Below are 23,927 nucleotides of genomic sequence, written 5' to 3'. Positions count from 1 at the left end.
TATAATTATTTTGCTATTAATTTATAAGTGTATCACTTGTATTTTATATTTTCACATTTTTGTTTATATAATTTTCTTTGCTAAGGTTAATTAAATATAATAATGTATAAGTGCGAAATATTGATTCAAATATTGATTAATAATAAGCAAAAATATTTTTACATGTATTAATTTGTAATTAATTTAATGATAATTAGTAATAATTATATATTAACTTGAACTGATGTAGTCTTATTTTAGTACATACCTTACGCATTCCATTGTTCATCATTGAAAATACTGCTTTATATCATCATATGTTTTCAGCTGCATACTACCCTGAGTTAAGCATTTGTAAGTTGCTTTAAGCAGTGCCGACTCATCGCTGAAAAGATCTTTACCAAAACATCTTTATACCCTTATTACACCAGATCCTGCAAAGTTTTCTTTATCAACCGACGACATATTACTAATTCTACATCCTACAATATGATTATAACAGTAAAAACCTTGAAGCAGCAGATGTTTATAATAGAAATTGATCCATCGGAAACAGTAAGTGCATATAGCAAATGTAAAAATATGTAGCTTTCTCAAGTATAATAAATTTTAAGTATACTTTTTGCAGGTAAAAGATTTGAAACAAAAGATCGAGACTATAAGAGGTTATCCTGTTAAACATCAGAGGTTAATATATGCTGGTAAGCGATATGGCTTACATAACCTTATTTTCACTTAATTGTAAATGTATTATTATTTTTACGTACTTGTAACTCGATCCATTTTTTAGCTGAATATATTTTAATAATTTTCATTTACAAAGATCCGAATTTAAAAAATGATGACTCATTAGAATTATTTTCATTTGTATATGTGTTATTATTATCATATAATGATAGTTATGTAGTAATACAACATTATTTTTACAGGAAAAATATTAATAGATGATCATCCATTAGCAGAATATAATATAGATGAAAATAAGTTTATAGTTGTTTTGGTAACAAAACTTAAAAGTGGTAATGATCATACAACTGAAGAAGAACATACAAGTGCAGATAATAAAGAAGAAAGTAGTACAACCAGGTATTAATTTGAAGTATTATAAGAAGTATATATAAGATATATTTCAGCTTCGATCATGTAAATATTCTATAATAATTTTGTTCATTAATAATTAAGGACTATTCTATAATTTAATTTTTTCAATTAATTTATCAAAAACAATATATATTAATAATTTTGTTTTAATCATACTATTTTAATTTATCTGTGATATATGTTGTCTGCCATAGCTCAGTAGTACAAGCTAGTTCAAATCCTACTACTCAGGGTGCATCAAACCCTGGTAATACTGTACAAGAACAGTCAGAAGCAAGTACTACTGTTGCATGTGTTGGAGGACAAGCAGAAAGTGCCATGTTAATGGGTGAAGATTATAATACTATGGTGAACAACATTGTGGATATGGGGTAGATATTTATTAAAAGAAAAAAGTTATAATTATTGAACTACTTGTTTGATTTATGTTTTATTTACTTAATATCATATATTTATATTAGGTATGAACGTGAACAAGTTGAACAAGCGTTAAGAGCAAGTTTTAATAATCCTGATAGGGCTGTTGAATACCTCTTAACAGGAATACCAGCTCAGCTTCTTGAAGATTTACCAGAAGATCAACTTGAGGCACAAGAACAACTTCATGATCATGGTCAACATCCACTAGCATTTTTGCGAATGCAACCTCAATTTCAACAAATGCGTCAAGTTATTCAGCAAAATCCTCAATTATTAAATGCTGTACTACAACAAATTGGTCAAACCAATCCTGCATTATTACAACTTATTTCACAAAATCAAGAAGCATTTGTGCGAATGCTTAATGAACCTGGTTAGTTCCTATTGTCTATTATTAAAATAAACGTAGTCTTCATTTTCTTTTCTTTTTTCTTATGAATATACTTATGTTATGTATTTTGGAGTAGTGGAAACTACTGGTGGCACAGGAGGAAGGACTATACCTGTATCTGCATCTACTGTTGCACCAGCAACTGCTCCTGGTGGTATAAGTGGAGGACTTGGTGCAGGTATAGGAACAGGATCGGATGTAGAACCTTCTATAATTCAGGTAACACCTCAGGATAGAGAAGCTATTGAGAGGCTGCAGGCACTAGGATTTCCGGAGCATTTAGTTGTACAAGCATATTTTGCGTGTGAAAAAAATGAAAATCTTGCTGCTAACTTTTTGTTATCACAAAATCTTGATGACTGAAGTAACGCACTTTATTGATTTCATAATAAGGAGTTAAAGGACTGATGTAGGATGGGTAATTACACAGACATCTTGTTATTTTCAACTGGTCATTTTTTTCTTTGTATATAAGTATGCAAATATATATTTATGTTATATTAATTTTCTAGTTAGGTATTAATTTTATATTGGCATATTTGATAAAGGATACAAAATTTATTAAAATTATATATCAAAATAATTTATGACAAATTTTATGTAGTCTTAAATTGTTTATTCCCAAATATATATATTTGAATGTTTTCATTATTTTAAAATTGAAATTTGATATTTTGCACAAGTGTTATAATCCATCCTTACAGTCTGAAAATTACTCTTTGGCGAAACTTCTTGTTTTTTGAATATATGGAACAGTGTAATTACATTTTTATATAAGAAAGCCTGCTTGTTTAATGAATTAATATACAAAAATATAAATACTTTGTTGTATTTATATGTTAAAGCTATTGTACAATTACACATACATATAAATTTGTATACACGAGTAAGGATATATGTGTATTCAAAACATATGTATGTATATGAAAAGCATATTTTGTACATTTGATAGGCTTTCTAATATAAAAATTATGTAAGTGCATCCGTATATGTATGATTGCATATGTATATATGTGTGTACTTGCATATAACTTGCGCCTATGTATGTATGTATAAAAAAGTCTTGTATTTTTTAAACAAAAGTGGTGAAGATAGTTATTCATTAATAACACATTATATATCATTTCATTTGTCACGAAATAACGAAATGTAAGAAATTCTCAAGTGAAAAAAAATGAAAATTCAAGTAACATATACACATATATTGTTTTAAATTTGCTTTGACCTTGATATCAATCCATTTTTCATCTGAGAAAAACTCGAGTAACTTATGACTAGTTAATAAGAAATAATCGTACATGAAATATCTTAAATAAATAAACACAAGGTGACTTACAAGAAGTATGAATCTATAAAGAAAATTTGTAATTAACTTTCTATAAAAGTGAAGGCAATGAGATTATTAATATTATAAAAATGCATTCAATATGTTGTAGCCTTAACATATTAATATGTAACTGATTAGGAATCGTTCGAATTTTTAAGATACTAGTACTGATATTAAAATTTTATTAGAAATATAGCACAATGTAAAACAAATAATATTGCAAAATTGCATATTTAATAAATAAAAATGATGAGTCTAGGCACAAATGGATACATTAGTTTCCCTGTTTTGGTATGTATAAGTATAATTAAGGATCATTTATATTTTGAAGATTAAAAGGTAGTTTCATTTTATACTATATGCTTATGTATGTATTGACATACAAATCTACATAAACTATATTTTGATGTTTTATTATAAGGTAGAATATTTATTACAATGCAATAACAATTGAGAATTGTCTTGAAGATTTCTCTGTTATGAAGAATTAAAATATATGACTTATGTCATGGAAATATCTTAATTAACATTTATAATATATTAATTACTACAAAACATAATGCATTGCAAATAAAAATATTATTGAACAAGATCATAATTTTGTTATGAAATTTTACTTATACTAAATAAATTCATTACAATTTAATAAACATTAATAAGTAGCTACTATGGGTATTTATTATTACTTATTCAATAAGCACAGAGCTTGGTAATATATATGACTCTAACATTATTTATAAAAAAAATATTCGTTTGTTATAGTTTTTAAATTTCTATAATTTAAATTCTTTTTTCTTATAAAAAGTATGTACAAATATAACCTATATAAACAGAAAGATTATATATCACTGTATTATTTGTTTCAGATTATATGAAAAGTGTCAATTTGTTTGTCTTTTAAAAGTTAAAGTCTTCAAAACCACACCTTTATTCTGAAGGTCTTTTTTAGCTTCCTCTATTTGCTAAAATAAATATAAAAGAAAAACTGTATTATATACTTGTTTATAAATTTGTATACATTAATTTTAATAAAATGAATCATGTTCAATTTTAAACTTACTTCCTGTAATTCAATGGCTGCATTTTCACAATTGTTAAATGTAAAAACTCTATATAAAATAGTAATAGCTGCATATAAACTACATAGAAATAAAGCAATAAGTGGAAGAAAAAGAATAATTTGTTTCCATTTAGTGATAAAGGGTAAATTGGCACTTTCAGTAATTGCAGCAATCCATATACTAAAAAATAAAGCAGCAAATAAAAGCCATTCCATTAGTTTTGTCATCTGTAATTTAATATAATTTAATTATTCATATAAATTTACAAGTAAATATTTATTAATTTATTGAACAATATATACTTTTTTATCATTCTTAAAGTATAGTTATATTATAATTAAACAGATAATTGTTAGATTTATTTTTTAAAGGTTAAAATATATATTGTTAAGATCAATATGTTTTAAACTTAATTACAAATGATTAATATAATATCAAAATATTTAACTTTTTAATACCAATAAAAAGAGTAATAAAATGGTAAAAATATGATAACTTAAAATTACATACCTTAAATTTTAGTATTATAGAACGATAAATATGGAATTTTATGTCTATTTCTAATGTAGAATAGTTACACCTTTATTTATAACTTATTGTTTATTATTTTTATAAGATTTAATTTATAACTATTTCCTTACTACTTTTAAAATGTTATTCTACAAATACATCGTTTAAACATATATCATGATATGATGAAAAATGAGTATGGACGTGTATTGATTGATATTTCTGATTTCAAATTCTCTATATTGCCATATGATAGCGCCACAATAGTATGTATTGTGTTTTTGAGTAATCTCTTTTACATTTATAATATTTGTTAAAAATAAAGATTTGTAAAGTAATACAAAATATATGAATTCGTAATTAAAAATATGTTTTGAAAGAATTATAAAAAATTAGTTTGAGAAATTACACATTGTAAGCTTTTACTACTTTAATATTTTGCACCTTTTATTTATTTCTTATTTCATTTATTCATTATTTAAGTAGTATAAATTTTTAATCTAAATATAATTTATTTTTTTAATATAAAGTATAAAACTGTATATATTATAAATTAAAATTTTTATATATTGATATTTATAATATGATATTCAAGAAATGTTTATCGTTTTTTGATTTCATGTACTATGTACTTAAATAGAAAAAATATTTATGGTAATAAGATTTTGTTGAACATACATATACAATAATCAACAAAAGGGAAATTAATTTTATTTTTCTTAGTTTAAATATGAATTACTAAATAAATAATGTTTTTATGTAAATTAAAATGTTAGATTAAGACTTACAAAAAGTATATGTATTATGATATTTTTATATCATACAAATTTATTTTGTTTAATTATTTATTACACATATATTTTTGAGTGTAAAGGAACATGCTCTACTTTTTGTTTGTGTAATAAATTTTAGAAATGTTTTCGTGCAAAAGAACTGGTAGTTTTATAAAAATCTATTATAAAACTACATATAAGAAATGTTGTGTACAATTTACTTCTGCAAGTCAGTGAGTATACTAAAAAATCCTTTAAGAAAAATATCTCAAAACATATATTATATTATGAATACTAACGTAAAGAAATAATAACATTTTTGTGTAGAATACAATGGAAACCTACAATAGGTTTGGAAGTACATGCACAAATATCAACAAAATCAAAATTATTTTCCAAGGCTTCTACAGATTTTAATTGCCCAATTAATTCTTGTGTATCACTTTTCGATTGTGCAATACCAGGAACAATGCCAGTAAAGTATAACAAATATTTTTTTTTTTAAATAATTCAGTAATTCTTTATTGTATTGTTTTTATAGGTTTTAAATAAAAAATGTGTAGAGGCTGGAGTGTTAACTGCTTTGGCTCTTTCCTGTGAAATAAATGCTGTTTCAATGTTTGAGAGAAAGCATTATTTTTATTCTGATTTACCTGTAAATATAAATTTTGTAATAACTTCATTATTTAAAATATAATTCTTAAATGTAGGCTGCAGTAAGATATAATATATAATTTAGACTTTTATTTATAAATATTTTATTATAAATTTTTTATATAGGCAGGATTTCAAATAACACAACAAAGAAAGCCTTTAGCTGTTAATGGAGAAATTAAATTTATTATATTTAAACCTGACATTCACAAAGAACCTTATTTTAAGTTATCAAAAATTAAACAAATACAGCTGGAACAAGATAGTGGAAGAAGTCTTCATAATGAAGATATTGGAAGGTATTATTAATCCTATTTTCTTTTTGTAATAAATGCTCTGAGAACTAAATTACATACTGCCTTGTTTTATCTGCGATAGAAGTTACATTGATCTTAATCGAGCTGGAATACCTTTAATGGAATTAGTTTTTGAGCCAGACTTAACAAATGGAGAAGAGGCAGCAGCTCTTGTAAAAGAACTGTGCTTTATTTTACAATTGCTAGGCACATGTTCATGTAAAATGGAAGGTTGCTTTATTTATACAATATTTATCTATAAATAATTATTAATTATAAATAAATAAACGAATTATTCTGTATTTACAGAAGGTGCATTAAGGGTTGATGCAAATGTTTCTATAAGTAAACCTAATGCACCTTTAGGTGTTCGTACTGAATTAAAAAATATTGGAAGCATAAGTGCTGTTAACCATGCTATAGAATACGAAATAAAGAGACAAATTTCAATTATAGAAACAGGAGGTCAAATCACTAATGAGACTCGTGCATGGAATCCAATAGACAAAAAAACAATTCTTCTGCGTGAAAAAGAAGGAAAACACGTAATTGCACACCATAGCAGTTTATATTTACTTTATCGTTATAATAATTTTTGGTATAAGAAACATTTTATATTTATTATTTTTTAGGATTATCGTTTTATGCCTGAACCAAATTTGCCCCCCTTATATTTGCATACAAATAAAAATATGGAAAATAAGTATAATCTAATTAATGTTCCATTCTTAAAAGAGCATCTACCAGAATTGCCACAACAAATATATCAACAATTAAAAGATAAACTTGCATCTCATACATTTATAGCAATAATGGTGTGTTTAACAATGAAAGCATTAAAACTTGTATTAATTAATTTCCACTTTTAGAGTAATTTGGAATTATATTTATTATTTCGTAATATTTTAAATAATGGGAAACATCGCAAGCCTCAATTGATAGCTCAAATGTTAATTTCCGAAATTTTACCATTTTTAGATGATCATGATTTAAACCTCACATTTTGGTAAGTTTATTATAACGAATTACAAAAACTTACATATTTACATATTTATGTATCTGGATTTTCAGTGTAAGTAATCAGAAATATATTGAAGAGTTGATAGACTTAATGCAAAATGAAATAATAAATCAATTAACACTGAGAAAATTATTAAATAAATTACCGAGTGAGCAAAATAAAATGCCAAAACAGGTGAAAAGAATTTAAATTATTTTAATTTTTATACATTTTAATATATAAAATAATGTTGTTAAAAATAAATTTTAATAATATTGCACTTCATACAGATTGTTGAAGAAAATAATTGGTTTCTAATATCAGATGAAAAGGAATTGGAGATGATATGTTTGAGAGTACTCGAAGCAAATCCACAGTTGGTAAGAAAATATAAGAAGAAGGAAAAAAATACGAGGATATTTAAGAAAATTCTACACGAGGTAGTTATATTTACTGAAGGACATGCAAATATGGCTAAAATTTCAAAAATTATGACAAAATTATTGAGTTAATTTCAAAATATTTAAATGATATTTTTGTATTATAAGCCTTTTAATAATAATTCTATAAATAATTAAATGTGTCTATTTTTTTAACATATTTACACATCTTCACATTAAAAATATCATACAAAATATATAAGCAATTTTTCTAGCATTTATTTTTTATAAATTGCAATCACAAATATAAAACCAAATAAGAAATAAATATTTCTGGTTTAACAAACTGGAGATTGTCAGGCTCCTATGTAACTTTAAAATTTAATTTGAACCAGCACAAAATTTTATTTTTAACAGTGTTAATTATATTATAAAATATTTCACAAAAACGTCAGACCGCATTTTTACTGACTTTCATCTAGATGATACCTGAGGGTGGGACATGTTTATTATAATCGTGCAAGATATAATAACAGAATCAATCTTTATCAAATAAATGAATTTGTAAAGATTCAATCATTTCGTATTCACGTGAAATATTGAATGTAATTTTATAAATACTGTGTAGATACAAAGTGAATCATTAAAACAGAAACAAAAATTTATAAATTATTATTGAGATTGTTTGAGAATTAATTAGCATTGTATAAACAATGAATTATTTTATACATTGTAGGTGTAATGAATTATATTTATAACAAATACATAATTTTAAATATTTCAATCAAGTATAAAAGTATTTGATAAAGATTGAACTACTTATCACAAATTGTACAAATGGACTTTCTTTTTATATTTATACAATAATGAGCATTGTATACTGTGATGCTAATTTCATCCAAACATTTTTCAAGTACAATAAGCACATATCTATTGTATAATATAATGGAAGTATCTATATACTAAACAGTTACGCAGAATTGTTATTTAGTAACAAATGTCATTATGAGATAACTATTTCAACTTATCTTTGTACAATTCTTTACAATAACATTGTTAAAAAACATGTCACCCATACATTGTCATTTGTTCTTTCTTCATTAGCTATAAATTTATCATTTTTATCAAAATTAAAATTTCATTACAAATATTTCTATTTAAAATGTAAGAAATTTTCTTTCAGTTGCATACATTAAATTAGTTATTAAATGTAATAACACAGTCTCCATCGTTGGTACCAGTTATTAGAAACTATATTACCTTCAACAGTTTTCATGTATTAAAAAATTGCAGTTGCTTCAATTGTATTTCATTAACAATGAATTGTAAAATAATATTAAAACATATATTATTTAGAGCATGAATTTTCTGCTTTCTGTAAAAAATGGCAATGGTGGAAGGATTATAAATTGCAATCTTCCAGGAAAGGCCACTTGAATAGCATGAAAATCATTATCTTAATTCACTTTTTTTTTATTGTTCTACTTAATTTTGTAATACGTTACGAGTGTATTCGCCTGCATTACAATTATGGAAACAAGTTTATACAATAAATTTGATATATATTTTTTATGTATTTTTTGAAAGTAAAAAATTTTTCTTATTTAATTCTAAAATGCCACGTTATTATTACCTATTACATATTTACAAAATGTCCTTATAAAGAGTCAACATTAATAACGTGAGTTCTTTAAAAAAAATTGTCATAAAGAACATTTGTTTTTCATCAATTTGAACGAAGTACATCTTGCTTGACAAAGCGCCGGCTCTAAAATGAACCATGAAATTTATCTTCAACAGGAAGAGTTAAATGTGAGAAAGTAAAAATTCTAAATCCTTTATAGTCAACTATTCACAATTCTAAGAATAGGAGCAATGTCTCTCTTCGCTCTTGGCACAGCCACGCGAGTAATTTGTTTGATAATAAATTAAATTACTAGCATTAAGAATAAATTCATCAGTAATGTGATGATATAATATACATTATAAGAATACTAGCAATAATGATCATGATACTTTAGAGCTAAAACAATTCATTCAATGCAATTGTAATGCAATATAAGAAACGCTATACAGCCTTCTTTTAAGACCATTGGAGTTATTTGGACAATTTGCTGATTACTCTTATCAAGGCACCATTTTCATCTTTTAGCCTCTGGTTTTCACATTTCAATTGGTCCATCACCTAGAAAAGAAGAATGTAAATCTAGTTTATACCATTTTTAATTATATTACTTACTATACAAAAAGAAAGAGGAAAAAAGAGAAAAAAGAGGAAAAGAAAGAAAAAAACAAAAGAACAAAAGAAATACAAAAGGCAATGCCATTGTAGAGTGGATCAAATAAATACTCACAAAATAAACATAAAAAAAAAAGGAAAGTAACAACTTAAAAATAAGGAAACAAGCAAATATTGTTGCAACTAGAGTTTTTAGAATTAAAACAATATAACAATTAGGTGCAATAAAATCAAAGGAGTAGTGTATATGATATGTAACAAGCAGGTAAATTTTAATACTATACAAAAATTGTACACATATAATAAAAAAAGTGTAATTAAACGAAAATATTGAAATATATTCCATTAACAGTTATAAACCATTTTTAAAATTTATGCACATATGTTTTCAATATAATTTTAAGTTTTATGAATATGTGCATAAATAAAAATGAAAACAAAAATAATTATTGCATTTTTTAATATACACCCCAATATTTTTGTTTCTTTTATGGATATTTTTCATCTTTTTCTTCTGTTTTTTAATCACACTTTAGGTTCACATTGTATTTGTAAGTAACATTTAAATAATTTTATTATGATTTTTTTAAAGTAAGTTATATTTTTATAATAATGCATGGAATATAGAATAAACGTAGATTATTAGTTTTTTATTATCTCTGTGAAATCCTATATTTGAATTATTCAGTTTTTTCATGCATCTTACAAAACCTATTATAATAAAATTACTATCATATGATAAACAAAGTATGATATGCATGATATAAATTAGGTAATTGAATTGTGAATATCAAACAATACATAGTGCAATAAAATATGACTTTATATTGAACATGCTTTTTTAAAAAAAAGTTTATAGTTATATTAATATTTAAATATCTCTTCTTATTGTTCTTTAATATATAATTTTAGATAGATTAAAAATAATACTTGAAAATTATAAAAAATATTTGTAATATGTTTTAAAAAAATTAAAGTGGAATTTTTAAATAGTCTATTTTCAATAGATAATAATTTTACAAATTTTATATTTCATCAAAATTTTAATTTCGTATTTTGCAATACTTGAGATTATTAAGTGTTATTATAAACAAATTATAGATGTAATTTACTAATCAATTATTAATATCATTAAACTTAGTTAGATTATTGGTAAAAAATTCTTTTAAAACTAAAACAAAGGACAGACTGCGTTTTTCAATTTTAGGAAATGTAACTATTTTATACTTTACTTTCTACTAATTTAATAATTGTATTGATAAACGTGACTTAAGAATAACAAGATATTTGTAAATTTTATTAAATGATATTTTTGTAAACATGTAAAAATGTAAAATATATGTATAAAAATCAATGAAGATGCATATTATCAAATTGTATTAGTAGAATAGAGAAAAACGTAGTTTTACATAATAATAGTATAATTTCTATTAAAAAAATTTATATAAGCTTTAAATTTTTGTACCATAAGCTGTTATAGATTCTTAACATGAAACTATTTTAATAATCAAAATTACGCGTGGTATATTTTGCGAAGCTGTATTGTAAGATAAGTAAGTGAGCGACATCGTTTCAAAGTTTTAATATTGCGATCAGAACGTAAAAATCGTAAGTAATCAATTAATTAATTAATGTTGTACGTGAAATACGATGTACACTGTTAACGCAGATGCTGTCATTATGTCCTTTACCTATTTAGTAGTATTGGTGAGTTTGGATACGACGCGGGTAAGTGCCCGATTTTCGGCTTTCAATCTCTCATTTTCAGCTTTGAGCTTTTGTAATTGCTGTAAACAGTGAAACAATTAACCTAAAATTCGCATGTCTTGTAAAAACCCCACCAGACAATACTATGTACTCTATCATAATTTATTATATTAATATAACATTTTAAAGTATTGGCCAGATGTATAAATAATGTAAACCACACAAGTATAAATTAAAAAAAAAGTACAAAGTGCCAATGAAAATGATTATATTGCGTAAATAATAAGCGTGATTATTTGATAAGAAGTACTAAAAATAAAAGCACCAAGAAATGGCAAATAAATAAAAAAGCAATGCATTAAAAGCTGCTTATACTTTTTGATTTTCTCTCAAATTAACCACTCCAGAAATGCTGGCACCTTCCTCTGTATTTAGTTATACCAATCAAAACGTAATTTTTAAAAAGTTGTGACGTGCATTCTAACTAAGGAATATATAATAATGAATTTGTAGAAATATAATGATACATAATCGAAATCAAAATGATCTAAATGAATTCTTAATTAAAGCGATTTCTTAATACATAATATATCTGAATATTATTTCCAGAAAACAATGTATAAAACAGTATCTAAAATATAAAATGATAAATGTTAATTCTTACCTTCAATTCTTCTTCCATTTCTGACAGTTTCCTTTCCATTGCTCTCCTTTCTCTTTTTTCAGCTTCAGATAGGACTATTTTATTTTGAGCACTCTGTGCTTTGTCTAATAAATTTCTGGCTTCCTTTAATTGTTCATCTGATCGCCTAAGCTTTTCTTTAAGTCTTTCATTTTCTGCTTGAGATTCTTCATACAATTTTTTATAATCTAGTTCACCATTTTCAGAAGTTGTAGACTTTATTCTAACTGACATAGAAGGTGCTTCAGATGATAATGATGATATAGATCCTAGCCTGTTAGATCTCCCAGTACGATCATTTCCACTCTGTAAAACAAAATTAAACAAAAACAATGTATATAAAGAAGATAACACTATTGTATATAACATTTTATAAACAATGTATATAAAGATAAAATAATTTTTAATAAATTTATTTATAAACAATATAGCAAATTTTTGTTGAAACAATTTTAATAAATTTTCTTACAATGTATCCTTCAGAACTGGCTAAGCTTTGCAAACTAGAACTTCTAGACCCAAACTGTATATCTGCTTTTGTTTTTGTTTTATTAAAGCTTTCTGCTCTTTGCACTTGTGAATGATTATTTGGATTAAGATTTAAATAGTTATAACTTGTGGAAGGAGGTAAACGCAAAGAATTAATATTTATTGGCAGAGTTATACTTCCATATCCTGATGCTGTTCCACCATATGTTGTATATGGATTTTGATAATTCAAATTACTTGTAGAACTTGAATAAGAAGTTTTTTTAAATGATTCATTATTTTTTCCAGTTTTATTAAAAAAATTTGGTAATCCAATAGGATTTCCATTAATGCCTAATAGACCAGAATAATTACTTTGATTTAAAGGGAATAATCCACTAATACTTCGTGATCTATTTCCAAATATTGAATTTCCATTTGCTGATGCTTGAGCTCTTAATCCTGCAGCTGTTGTTGGTTTTCCTTGAGATCTTTTTCTATAGGATGACATTGTTTGTAATACCAATGAAATTGCTTCAAAAATTTTATTAATTTGAACTTTTTTCCCTCAGATAATAATGTATAACTTCTTCTACATAATATTTTGTAAATAAAGTTGACAAATTCTATATTATTTTATAATTTAATGTAAGGTCACTTTGTCACAATATACTCAGATATAAAACATTCTAGCTCTAATGACAGCACGTATTTGACTGACGTAGACTGGGTGGAAGAACTTAAGACATCAGCCAGTTTACTCTAAAGCATCGGTTTGGTATGCTATTTATAGATCACATATATAAACCTATACTAATATCAAGATTGTGTGTTTTGGAATAAATATATTTGGTGTTTCACTCTTAAGATATTTTTATATGTTAACTAAATATTGTGAAATACATATAAATCCACATTATAATTTTTGTAACTTCAATTTATATATGAAATTATATTATTAAAAATAATACACCTAATTAAATATTTCTTAATATACATAAATTTTATAAACAAATTAATATTCTTATGATATCATAATTATAATGTAAAATATGTAACCTTGTAATAATTCAAATAATTATAATATTTAATTATATAATTAAAAAGTGTTTCTATTATGTAATATAAGTTATTATAAAATTAGATTTAAAAATTTTTTTTTATATAAATACATGTTTTTAATACTATGCAAATAATAAATGAATTCCTTCTCTTCTATTTTAAATGTCAAAGTGTCACACTGCTTCAAATGTCAATAGAATATTTTTAGACAGTGATCAAACCATGTTCATGACCAATTCTTTTCTTTTCTTTCTTATTTCACTAATTCAAATTAGACTTTAAATATTATTGTACAGATTCAAGCACTGGTCTATACATACACACACACATGCACAACACTATACTCTACACGAATTGTATAATTATTATTATGTAATAATTTCATATTAACGTAATAATTTTAATAAATTTAAATGTGTTTTAAATATTGTCTGTTTATAAAAAATATAAATATAAAACTATAAATTAATGTTCAATTATAAACATAATTATAGATACAAAATTGAGAAATTAATAAAATTTCAGTATTTTCATCCGCGTAATTGGTTAACGCGACCTGATGGGATATAGGAGGATAAGAAATGGAACACTATTTTTAACAGAGCATGCACGAATAGAGGTTAATCTTCCCAGAGACTAACCCAAAAATAACACAAAGCTTCTGTGCTTCATGAAATTGCGTTCATATTATAATAGTTATATATAATGATTACTAATTCGAATGTAGAAATAATGCCAAAGTAAAGTTACTTTATATATCATATTATGAATAATATTTATAAATAAGTAAACAAATAAATAAACAAATAAATATTCTAATGATATGAAATAATTTACAAATTTAATTTAAATTATTCCCTTTCGTTTTGTTTAAATAATATATGAAAAATAATAAAATAAAATTTATTTACGTACTTCATTATGATTGATTTTGGACTCATCACAATCACCACCAGCAGTTAAGTCTTGTTTCTCAGGATCGATTTCCTATAAAAATATTTAATAAATATTTAATAACATTAAATATTTAATGAATTATGGGTATGTCATTTTATATTAAGAATTAAAATATGAAATGTATTCAAATATATAACTTAAGAAATATCAATAGTGATAAAATCGATTAACTAAAATGATTAATACTAACGTCCATATCAACGTGGACAACACCAGTAGACCTTCTTTTAGGCCTTCGTCTCCTTTGTATAACAGCTTGCGTAGCTTGCGCATTTCTACTATCATTTTCTTTATCTTGTTCTGAAACATATCAGAAAAAACAATATACAAATTTCTACTTATATATATAAGTTTATACATGTAAATTTCAATGTGAATATATGTATGTGTATATATATATATATATATATATAATATACCTTTATCTTCGGATTGTTTTATGGATCGTCTAAGTGGTAATGTTACCGTTGTTTCTGCACTACTTGTTGCAATAGTTTCAACCGGAGCCGATGATGGTCTCGGTACACTAGTACCGGCAGAAGGTCTTCTCATATAGGCTGTAGTAGTATCTGCATTAGAAAGTGTAGTACCTCGATTATTAGCATCTTCTAACTGGAACTAAATAATAAAGATATATTAACATAGTAAAAATACAACATAAATAAAATTAAAATATGATTATAAATGTTACACGAGTCACAAACCTTGCTTCCATTATCCACTTTCAACCTCCATGAAGGTCGTCTCTCAGGTAAATTAAGTTCTTCAGAGGGTTTATTTGCAATTACAGTAGTAGGAGTTGCTGTTGTTATTGTAGCTGTAATTGATGCTGTATTGCTGGTAGTAGTTGCAGGCTGAGTTATTTAAAAAAATATATAAATAAACCATTGAAGCTTTTATTATTATTAAAAAGTTTAGCATTTCATAAGCATTGCAGATGTATAAATAAAAGCATGCATAGATGATTTATACATAGTAGTCATATTTTGGGTTAAGAAATTAGAGCTTAGTTTATTCATCTTATAATAATGCACTATTTTAATATATTTCAAAGTTGAGATAATAATAGCATAGAAAAATTTACCTGTGTAGAAGATATCGTAGACGGAATTTCATTATTTTGTTGTTTCTTTTTCACTAGTTGTTCTGCACTTTTGATTTCATCCAATGTCACTCCCTGAGTTGAACGTCGAGTTTCTCTTACTCTCTTAGCATGTGCTTTTCTCTGTGTTTCACTTTCTTCATCACGAACAGGGGGAACAAAGGATCTACACAAAAGTTTATGTTATATTAATAGCTTACCCAAATATTTTTATAATGTATCCAAGATTTTCTTTTTTTAAATATAACAAAATTTGAAAAAAAGCATTAAATATTATGATAAACATAATTTACAAGCAACACTTACAAATATCACATAAAACAATTATGCCTTTATTTTAACATAAAACAACTATTTTGTTATTATTTGTACTGATCATAATATGTAAATATTACGGTTCTAAATGTAATATTTAGAAAATAAAAATGTTGTTTAATTATACTTATATCACAGAAGTAAGAAATATTTTGAAGTATTTAAAACATGCTAAAACTTCATGTTCTCGTAAAATTAAAAGATTGTCAATAATGCACATATTTCTTTTCTTTTTTTGTCATTCATGGTATTTTTGTGGATTTAGAGTCATGAAACTTTTGTGTTAACGTCAGTAAATGTACTGAAGTGGGTTTTATAAACAAAATATACATTGAAAAATGTAAAGCTACATTTAAGTAGCTGAAAAAATTAATTCATATGTTTCAATGGCAGTGTTTATGAACTAGATGTATCATTTTTACTAGCAAAGACAAGGCAGTGGTTATTGAGACACATAGTATCTTAGGATAAATGTATGCAACTGAAATAAATAATCACACTGTAAAGCAAATTTTCATGCCACTGCCAATAATCGAATGTAGTGTGTTGATATTGTAGAATATGCAAAATCACACATTTCAAGAGAATCTTCCCAGGTCAAGCATTAAGTACCCACTTGAAGAAATTCTTGAAGATATTTCCTGGACTTAGCTTGCTCCCTCCTGGTGTAGTGGGAGTTCCAGGAACTGCTACTGAATTGTTTGTAGCTGTAGCTTCCACTGGTTGAACACTACTCAGCCGTATTAACATTGCACGATGCAAATATGAATATATAAACTTTGATTTTAAATGCATTTCGTATATATTCTAAACTGTAGTCTTTGTAGTAACTGAATTTTAAAATACCTATCTAAGTTATCCCGTCTTTATCTAATTTATTGAATTTTTTAATTTATTAAATAAATTTTTTAATTATAAAAAGATATTTTATAAATGGCATTTTATTTCCCTAAATCAAATTTATTAGAAATAAACTGTTTTCCTTTTTAATATTTACCTGCGTATTTGATTAGTTGGAATAGGGCTTGTTGTTGTAGTAGTTGTTGTTGTTGTGGCAGTTGTGGTAACTGTAGTTGTAGTAGTTGGCAGTGTACTTGACACTATTGTTTTAGATGTAGTTGTTGGTGAAAGTGTATTGCTTCCCTGTGGCAGTCTTGAGAGTTCCAAGTTTAATTTTGCTTCTTTTCTTCTAAAGTCAAAACAATATAGTTCTTATGTTATAGAAAAATGTAATTTCATTTTAACTAAATAAATTTTATAAAATCGGAATAAAATCTAACATTACACAATTTAAGCATTTCATTATGTAAAATACATAATATTCAGAAGTACAGGGGAGAGAGAGAGAGGGAGGAGGGGGAGAGAGAGAAGAGAGAGAGAGAGGGAGAGAAAGGGTGTTAATTGACATTTAAGCCATGCAAAAGCAAAAGTGAGGAAAGCTTACTTCGTACACAATGTCACAATATGGAAAACTAAAATACAATACCAAAAATATAAAAAAGCTTTGTTATAATATTAGGAAAAATAATACATATTGAAAGTATTAATAAATATGATGTACGAAATATGCGCACCTGTGGGTTTCGCGTAGAGATGCAGAACGGGTCGTAGTATTGGTGTGAGTAGGAGTAGCTGCGTTGCAGCAATGGAGAGTAGGGCAAGAAAACGCCTTGATTCGAGCTCGCAATGCCAAGTACTGCTCATAAAACCTGCATAACATGCATCATGCCATGCACACAACTACACTAATTTTCTATATGCATAAAGCTCAGAAGCTACTGCATTTAATTTTTGACTTTAATAAGTAATTTGTTAAATGCTCGCAACTTTGCTATAGAAAACAATAAACATAAATATAAATATGCAGAATCATAAATAATTGCGATATAAAAAAATGTAGTCATGTTAACAAAATTTATATAAGAAATTGCAAAATTATAATATCACAAATAATATATATTAAACTTGCTTGACTCACTTTTCATCCGTTTCAAAACTATGTGTTCTCGTTAATACAACATCAGGTTCCGAATTAAGTTTGTTTGACATGGTTGGCGATTTAATGTTTTTATCTTTTTCTTCAAGTCCTATGTATATATAAAATAGGAAATAGTAATAGCAGATTACCATTATGTGAATGTGATGTAAAATATCTATACAATATTTATAACTTACTCGAAGATAAAGTATGTGTCACTTCTGTATTTGGTACCCTATTTCTGAAAGAACCTGAACGTCGCCAAGATGGTATAACTCCTTCTTCATTATTATCAGTCTGTTGTTTTGGAGGAATTATTGGAGCCTGAAAAATCAATCATATTGTAAAAATTGATGCCCAAGAAATACATTGTTAAATATTAATATTAATATTACCTGGTTAGGAACTTTACTCGTATCGATTGGGGACGAAGTGTTACGCGAGGATGTTTCTTCTCTATTTGTCCTATTTTCTTCTGCTGTAAAATTAAGTTAAATTTAATTTATTGCAAATCATATTAATTTTGCGATATCTCTTTAAGAAGTAATGGAATATATATGCATTTATTTTAATGGAATAATGTTATTAACAATTAAATTTTTTAAATAATATTTTCATTGTTATTTTTATCATTATGAAAGGAATAAAAGGAAATAAATGTTTTATAATACATGCAACAAAATGTAGGTTTAAGAGTAGAAAAACAGTCTTACAGACAAAACTCACCATCATCTGTAAGACATGGAGAATCGTTTGATTTGTTAAACTTATCAGATTGATTGGAGTAAGAGGAAGAATGTGAGTCTGAGCTAGTCTCAGATTCACTTTCACTATCACTCTCTTCCATATCTGTTTCATGTGTCTCTTCTGTCCATGCAGCATTGTTACAAGAAATATAATTTGCTGTTAGGATAAGTAAAATAGACTTGCAAAACTGAATAGCGGGTAATTTATTTTTCATAAGAAATCATTCTTACCTACATCAGCACTTCTCAATCATTTGTAAATAAATTTAAACGAATTTTTTAATTAGAAAACAAAAAAGAAATATATTTCCGATGAAAAATATACATTTATGTTCTAATAAATCTTATTTATATCTATAAAATGATTGAGAAATACTAGGTTTATTTTCTTCGGAACAGAGTGCCCCGATATTAATACTCTGTCACATATTTTTAAATGAAATTGTAAGTAACTAATTATTATGTTACAATAACTTTTTTAAAATACATATCTTTTCACATGATAATACTTATGAAATTTCGTAACAATCAAATAATTTACTAAAACATTTAAATATGAGCATGCAAACCCATATAATAAACAACATAAGGAGAGTAAAACATACCAACATCACTATTTGTTCCAGTACTAAAATCTTCTTTATCAGACTGAATTTCTAATTCGACCTTCTTAACTTTATTTGGTGTTTCTTCTTCAAATGTTTCCACAGATTCTTCCATAGTTATAGTATTTTCATTACTTGTTGATACACTGTAATATAATAATTAGTATAATCAATGAATTCTATTTTCTATAAATAGTTATTAGTTGTTTATATTACAAACCGTTTCTTTGGTATAGTTGGCTGATTTTTATTAATAATTTGTGGATGATCTTTCATTAAAAGTTGTTGTTTTGCCTTCAATTCTTTCAGGGCTGATAATATATTTGTATCAGCAATATCAAATGCAGTTTGATCCTATCAATGTAAAGTTATGAAAGAGACAATTTTGGTTATTTTTAATATAAAACAATTATAATCTTACAGCATAATTCTTAATGTCCATATTACAAAAATTTTCCACTAGAAGTTCACTAGCTTCCAATTGTCCCCAATGTGCTGCGGCATGCAAAGGTGTCCAACCATCAAAATCTTGAGCATTAACATCACACCTAGCTTGTAGCAATATTCTGAAATAACAGTGTTGAATGTAATAAATAATAAACAATACCTTGGTATTTTTTTTCAATATCTTTTCTTCTAACAGTTCATTTTAATAGAAGTTGAAAATTCTTACTCCATGACATCAATATATCCTTTGGCAGCAGCAACATGAAGAGCAGTAGCTCCTGATTTAGGATGGATTGAGTCCTTGCCTGCTGCTCCTGATTGCCATGCTCTAGCATCATTTAACATTGACCTTTCTTCTTCGCTTCTAGCTTGATCACAGTCTATACCTATGAATTAAATATAAATTACAAAAGGTATTCTTTTTATAACAATAATTAAATGATCACAATATAATATTTTTACAGAAGATAACTATAAATACAAACCAGCTTTACTTATATGTTGTTGCAGCATATCTTCCATTTCAACACTTTCTGCAATATCGAGAGCCAATTGACCATCATAGTTAACTGCTGCCAGATTACATCCTTTTTCTATTAGATATCTGTAAAATTATATCGTTTCATTTAAACAAATTTTTGAAATTTATTATTCCGTTACAATAATTATTCAAATGTGTAAATCATATTATTTTAATATCAAAATAAAAGTAATATTAACTTAGCAATAGATATAAATCCACAAGATGCAGTTGCATGCAATGGTGTCCATCCTTCATTATCTCCACAATTGATATCAGCGCCTTTTTCTACTAAAAATTCGACCATATCCAGATCATCATTGATACATGCCTGTAATTGAAATATCATGACTTCTTTTAGTTAAAAACTATAATAATAAAATTAGCAAAATATATTACAATATAATATTAATATTTAAATGATAAAATAGATAAGAAATTGCATAAATATTAATTTTTTAAAAATACATTTATAAATCAAAATACAAGGAAAAAAGTAAAAAAATATAGTATTAATTTATTGATAAACTTTAAGATGTTTAAGTAGTGTATATGATTGAATGTTTTATTACACCTACTGATTGTAGATTGTTTAATTATTTTTTGCTTTGAATACATATATATAAATTTAAATAAATGATATTTAAAGGATGATGTCATAGGTAGATTAAAAAGGGCATTATGTATCATAACATTTTAAGACAGAGGACATAGAATACAGATGCTGCAGCCTCTGACTTCTAACAGAGAACTATAAATAGCATTTGATGCCTGATGTATTTTCACATTCTATTTTCGCAAATCCATGAAATGCCTAAACTTCCTCTTACTATCACACTTAAATAACAGTAACAAATATAATACATTTTATACAAAATACTTTATTTATACGTATTATTTTTGAGGTAAGTTACTCTTGTTATGAATGTTCATAAATACTACATGAATGATTTTGGCAGAAATTAGTAATTACATAACTTTGATGCAGTCCATTCACAATTCATTTATAAGTATAACTTATCAATTATATTTAATTTTGCAGTAATATAAACAACAATAATTTTGTTGAAACATGCATTTAATAGCACTCTTATTCTGTATAAAAATTGCAATTGCATTTTTTATTTCCTATTAAAAATTATATTAAAAACCATTTCTCAATTACATGATTTGTTAGCAAAAAGTTTTATTTGTAGTATATAAATAATTTGATTTTGATTTATAAGCTTTCAATAAATTTTTTTAACTTTTTCTCAGATCTTTAATTGATATAAAAATGTATATGTGATTAATATATAACATATAATATGCAAAAATGTTAGTAATTTAGTATAATATATTAATGCATTCTATTAAGTTTTATAGCAATTTAAATGTTTTTATACTCCAAGCATTATCAAAATGGATATCTTATGCAAAGTTATTTTTAGTTTTATTCTAACTTTATTTACTTTAACAGAAAGAGATTATTTTAATTTACATGTAGAAACATAGGTTGCATAAAAGGTATTATGTTAGGTAGTAATTTACAAAATATGTAACAAAATTTAAATGAGCAGTTATCAATGGCTTCGAGTTTTAACATAATTATCTAATATTTGTGATATATTTAACATTGATTAAAACATTAAATATATAAGGAGGAAAATTAAATTACAGAAAAAATAAAATTCATAAATAAAGAATTTTATTTTAACATTTTTATTAATTTAGAACTACATAATAATTTAATGCTATATTTTTTATCATATTTACATAACTGCTATTTACATAAATTTTGTTATGAATATAAAATACAAGAAAGACAATTTTGTGTATGTTATGGATATTTTTAAGTTAACATGAAATTACAAGAGCAGACGTCAAATTTATTATTATTGTATTTATTTTTATTACTTAATTGTGCTACATTTTATACAGTAGATAATTAGGTAAATGTATAATAATTTTGTTCGTTTCTGAAATTTCATTTCTTGCATACATAAACAATAATCATATAAAGGTGGGGGGTGAACAGTTTTGTCGACTGTTATCAGAGGGAGTAGTTGTATGGCTTGAATTGCGAGAGATAGCGGAACTACACTTTGTAACGAAACTACATCTGCATTTTTTCGTATCGTTAAATGTAACATTATAGATATGAAAGAAAATTTGATCAATCACAGTTGAATTAGACAGCTGGAGCATATAGTAGCCATCTTGTGATAAGAATTATGATTGAGGGGGAAAAATATGAAGAGAAAGCAAAACGAGAAGAACTCGGTCAGGTTTGTTGTTGTGGATACATGTATTAGAGGAAATTGTGGAATATAAACAAAAGTGGAAAAAGGAGATCAAGAGATTTTACCTGATGTAACGCAGTGAGACCGTCAACATTTCCGGTGTTGATATCCGCCCCCTTTTGGAGTAAACGTACGACCTCATCCTTGTCGCCTGCCGCGCATGCTGCCAGGAACACACAATCCGCAGAAAATTTAATCTTTCGTGCGACCTGACGTGGTTGAGTCGGTTCACGATTCGTTTCGGACTGTTCCCAGCGTTTGAGCTGTTCAGCCCTTTTAAATAGGGCTGAGCACGAACGACTCTCTAGAGACATTGCCCGAAAACACGCACGACTGCACTTAAGAACCTTATAACCACTTCGCACAGTATCTTCTTCTCTTTCTCTTCTTCTCACTCTCTCTCTTCTCTACGCTTTTGGATCTCCACTTCGCCGAGGCCACTTCACTTCAGTTCACTTTGCGTGATTCGACACGCTGAAACGATCGTTTCTTACTTTTTACCTCCATATACGACTTAATCGCGGATCGCGTGTTTTTAAAGAAAAAAAAATATACGTTAAAATTCGTTCTGATGGACTACGAAGGGAGCGGTCGGTCGCCTTCACCAGACTCAGTTACAGGACGGCTAGATTCGCGTGCTCTTTGCTATTCTTGGCCGTCCCGTATCGTGTGAGCTGTGTCGAAACCAACGAAACAACCTGTAGTGTAGCCAACATTTTAAACTGTTATATTCCTAATACTATCTTAATTGTCGCATCATATGTAATTCACCATTAATATTTCAAATATTTGTAATTTACGAAAAATAATAACTTTAAAATATATTTTTATATAACATAAAACTATTCAAAATGTATATAATTTTCAAATTATAAGTATAATAATTTTATTTATAAAATGATTTGATATATTTTATTATTCATAA

At 25.9% G+C, this 23,927-nt stretch overlaps 4 protein-coding genes across 10 annotated transcripts; 2 read left to right on the top strand and 2 right to left on the bottom strand.

The window, feature by feature from the left end:
- Window positions 1-324: 324 nt before the first annotated feature.
- On the top strand, window positions 325-2,339 carry Rad23 (UV excision repair protein Rad23). The gene is made up of 6 exons (XM_017898895.1): window positions 325-534; window positions 608-680; window positions 909-1,065; window positions 1,275-1,451; window positions 1,542-1,873; window positions 1,968-2,339. The coding sequence occupies exons 1-6, from the start codon at window positions 469-471 to the stop codon at window positions 2,252-2,254; spliced, it is 1,092 nt and encodes a 363-aa protein (XP_017754384.1). The 5' UTR covers window positions 325-468; the 3' UTR covers window positions 2,255-2,339.
- A 1,760-nt stretch (window positions 2,340-4,099) lies between these two features.
- Window positions 4,100-4,506, bottom strand: Dpm3 (Dolichyl-phosphate mannosyltransferase subunit 3). Its single transcript, XM_017898884.1, has 2 exons — window positions 4,279-4,506; window positions 4,100-4,180 (listed from the first exon to the last, which is right to left on the bottom strand). The coding sequence occupies exons 1-2, from the start codon at window positions 4,504-4,506 to the stop codon at window positions 4,100-4,102; spliced, it is 309 nt and encodes a 102-aa protein (XP_017754373.1).
- Window positions 4,507-5,703: 1,197 nt separating this feature from the next.
- On the top strand, window positions 5,704-8,024 carry GatB (glutamyl-tRNA(Gln) amidotransferase subunit B, mitochondrial). Its single transcript, XM_017898898.1, has 10 exons — window positions 5,704-5,795; window positions 5,890-6,037; window positions 6,104-6,217; window positions 6,343-6,515; window positions 6,595-6,743; window positions 6,822-7,057; window positions 7,145-7,327; window positions 7,382-7,518; window positions 7,584-7,707; window positions 7,803-8,024. The coding sequence occupies exons 1-10, from the start codon at window positions 5,704-5,706 to the stop codon at window positions 8,022-8,024; spliced, it is 1,578 nt and encodes a 525-aa protein (XP_017754387.1).
- A 1,531-nt stretch (window positions 8,025-9,555) lies between these two features.
- Window positions 9,556-23,652, bottom strand: Mbs (Myosin binding subunit). 7 transcript variants are annotated; one of them, XM_017898929.1, is made up of 22 exons: window positions 23,068-23,652; window positions 20,921-21,051; window positions 20,686-20,804; window positions 20,427-20,586; window positions 20,175-20,319; window positions 19,974-20,107; window positions 19,754-19,899; window positions 19,129-19,269; window positions 18,798-18,880; window positions 18,600-18,726; window positions 18,403-18,511; window positions 17,999-18,133; window positions 17,422-17,613; window positions 17,041-17,154; window positions 16,092-16,275; window positions 15,712-15,861; window positions 15,427-15,625; window positions 15,198-15,307; window positions 14,965-15,037; window positions 12,990-13,480; window positions 12,503-12,826; window positions 9,556-10,077 (listed from the first exon to the last, which is right to left on the bottom strand). In XM_017898929.1, exons 1-22 carry the CDS (start codon window positions 23,314-23,316, stop codon window positions 9,991-9,993), a joined length of 3,603 nt encoding a protein of 1,200 aa, XP_017754418.1. In that variant the 5' UTR covers window positions 23,317-23,652; the 3' UTR covers window positions 9,556-9,990. The 7 variants fall into 7 exon arrangements, with proteins under 7 accessions (XP_017754418.1, XP_017754412.1, XP_017754417.1 ...); XM_017898923.1 differs by lacking the exon at window positions 12,990-13,480 and adding an exon at window positions 11,823-11,918 and having other exon boundaries at window positions 14,966-15,037; XM_017898928.1 differs by lacking the exons at window positions 12,990-13,480; window positions 15,712-15,861 and adding an exon at window positions 11,823-11,918 and having other exon boundaries at window positions 14,966-15,037.
- Between the last annotated feature and the right edge of the window lie 275 nt (window positions 23,653-23,927).

The sequence above is a fragment of the Eufriesea mexicana genome, unplaced genomic scaffold (genome assembly GCF_001483705.2).
Source record: "Eufriesea mexicana isolate 0111107269 unplaced genomic scaffold, ASM148370v2 scaffold762, whole genome shotgun sequence".
In the NCBI taxonomy this organism is placed as follows: domain Eukaryota; kingdom Metazoa; phylum Arthropoda; class Insecta; order Hymenoptera; family Apidae; genus Eufriesea; species Eufriesea mexicana.
The sequence above is the reverse complement of the archived record's forward strand: the minus strand, read 5'-3'. Positions and strand labels throughout refer to the sequence as shown.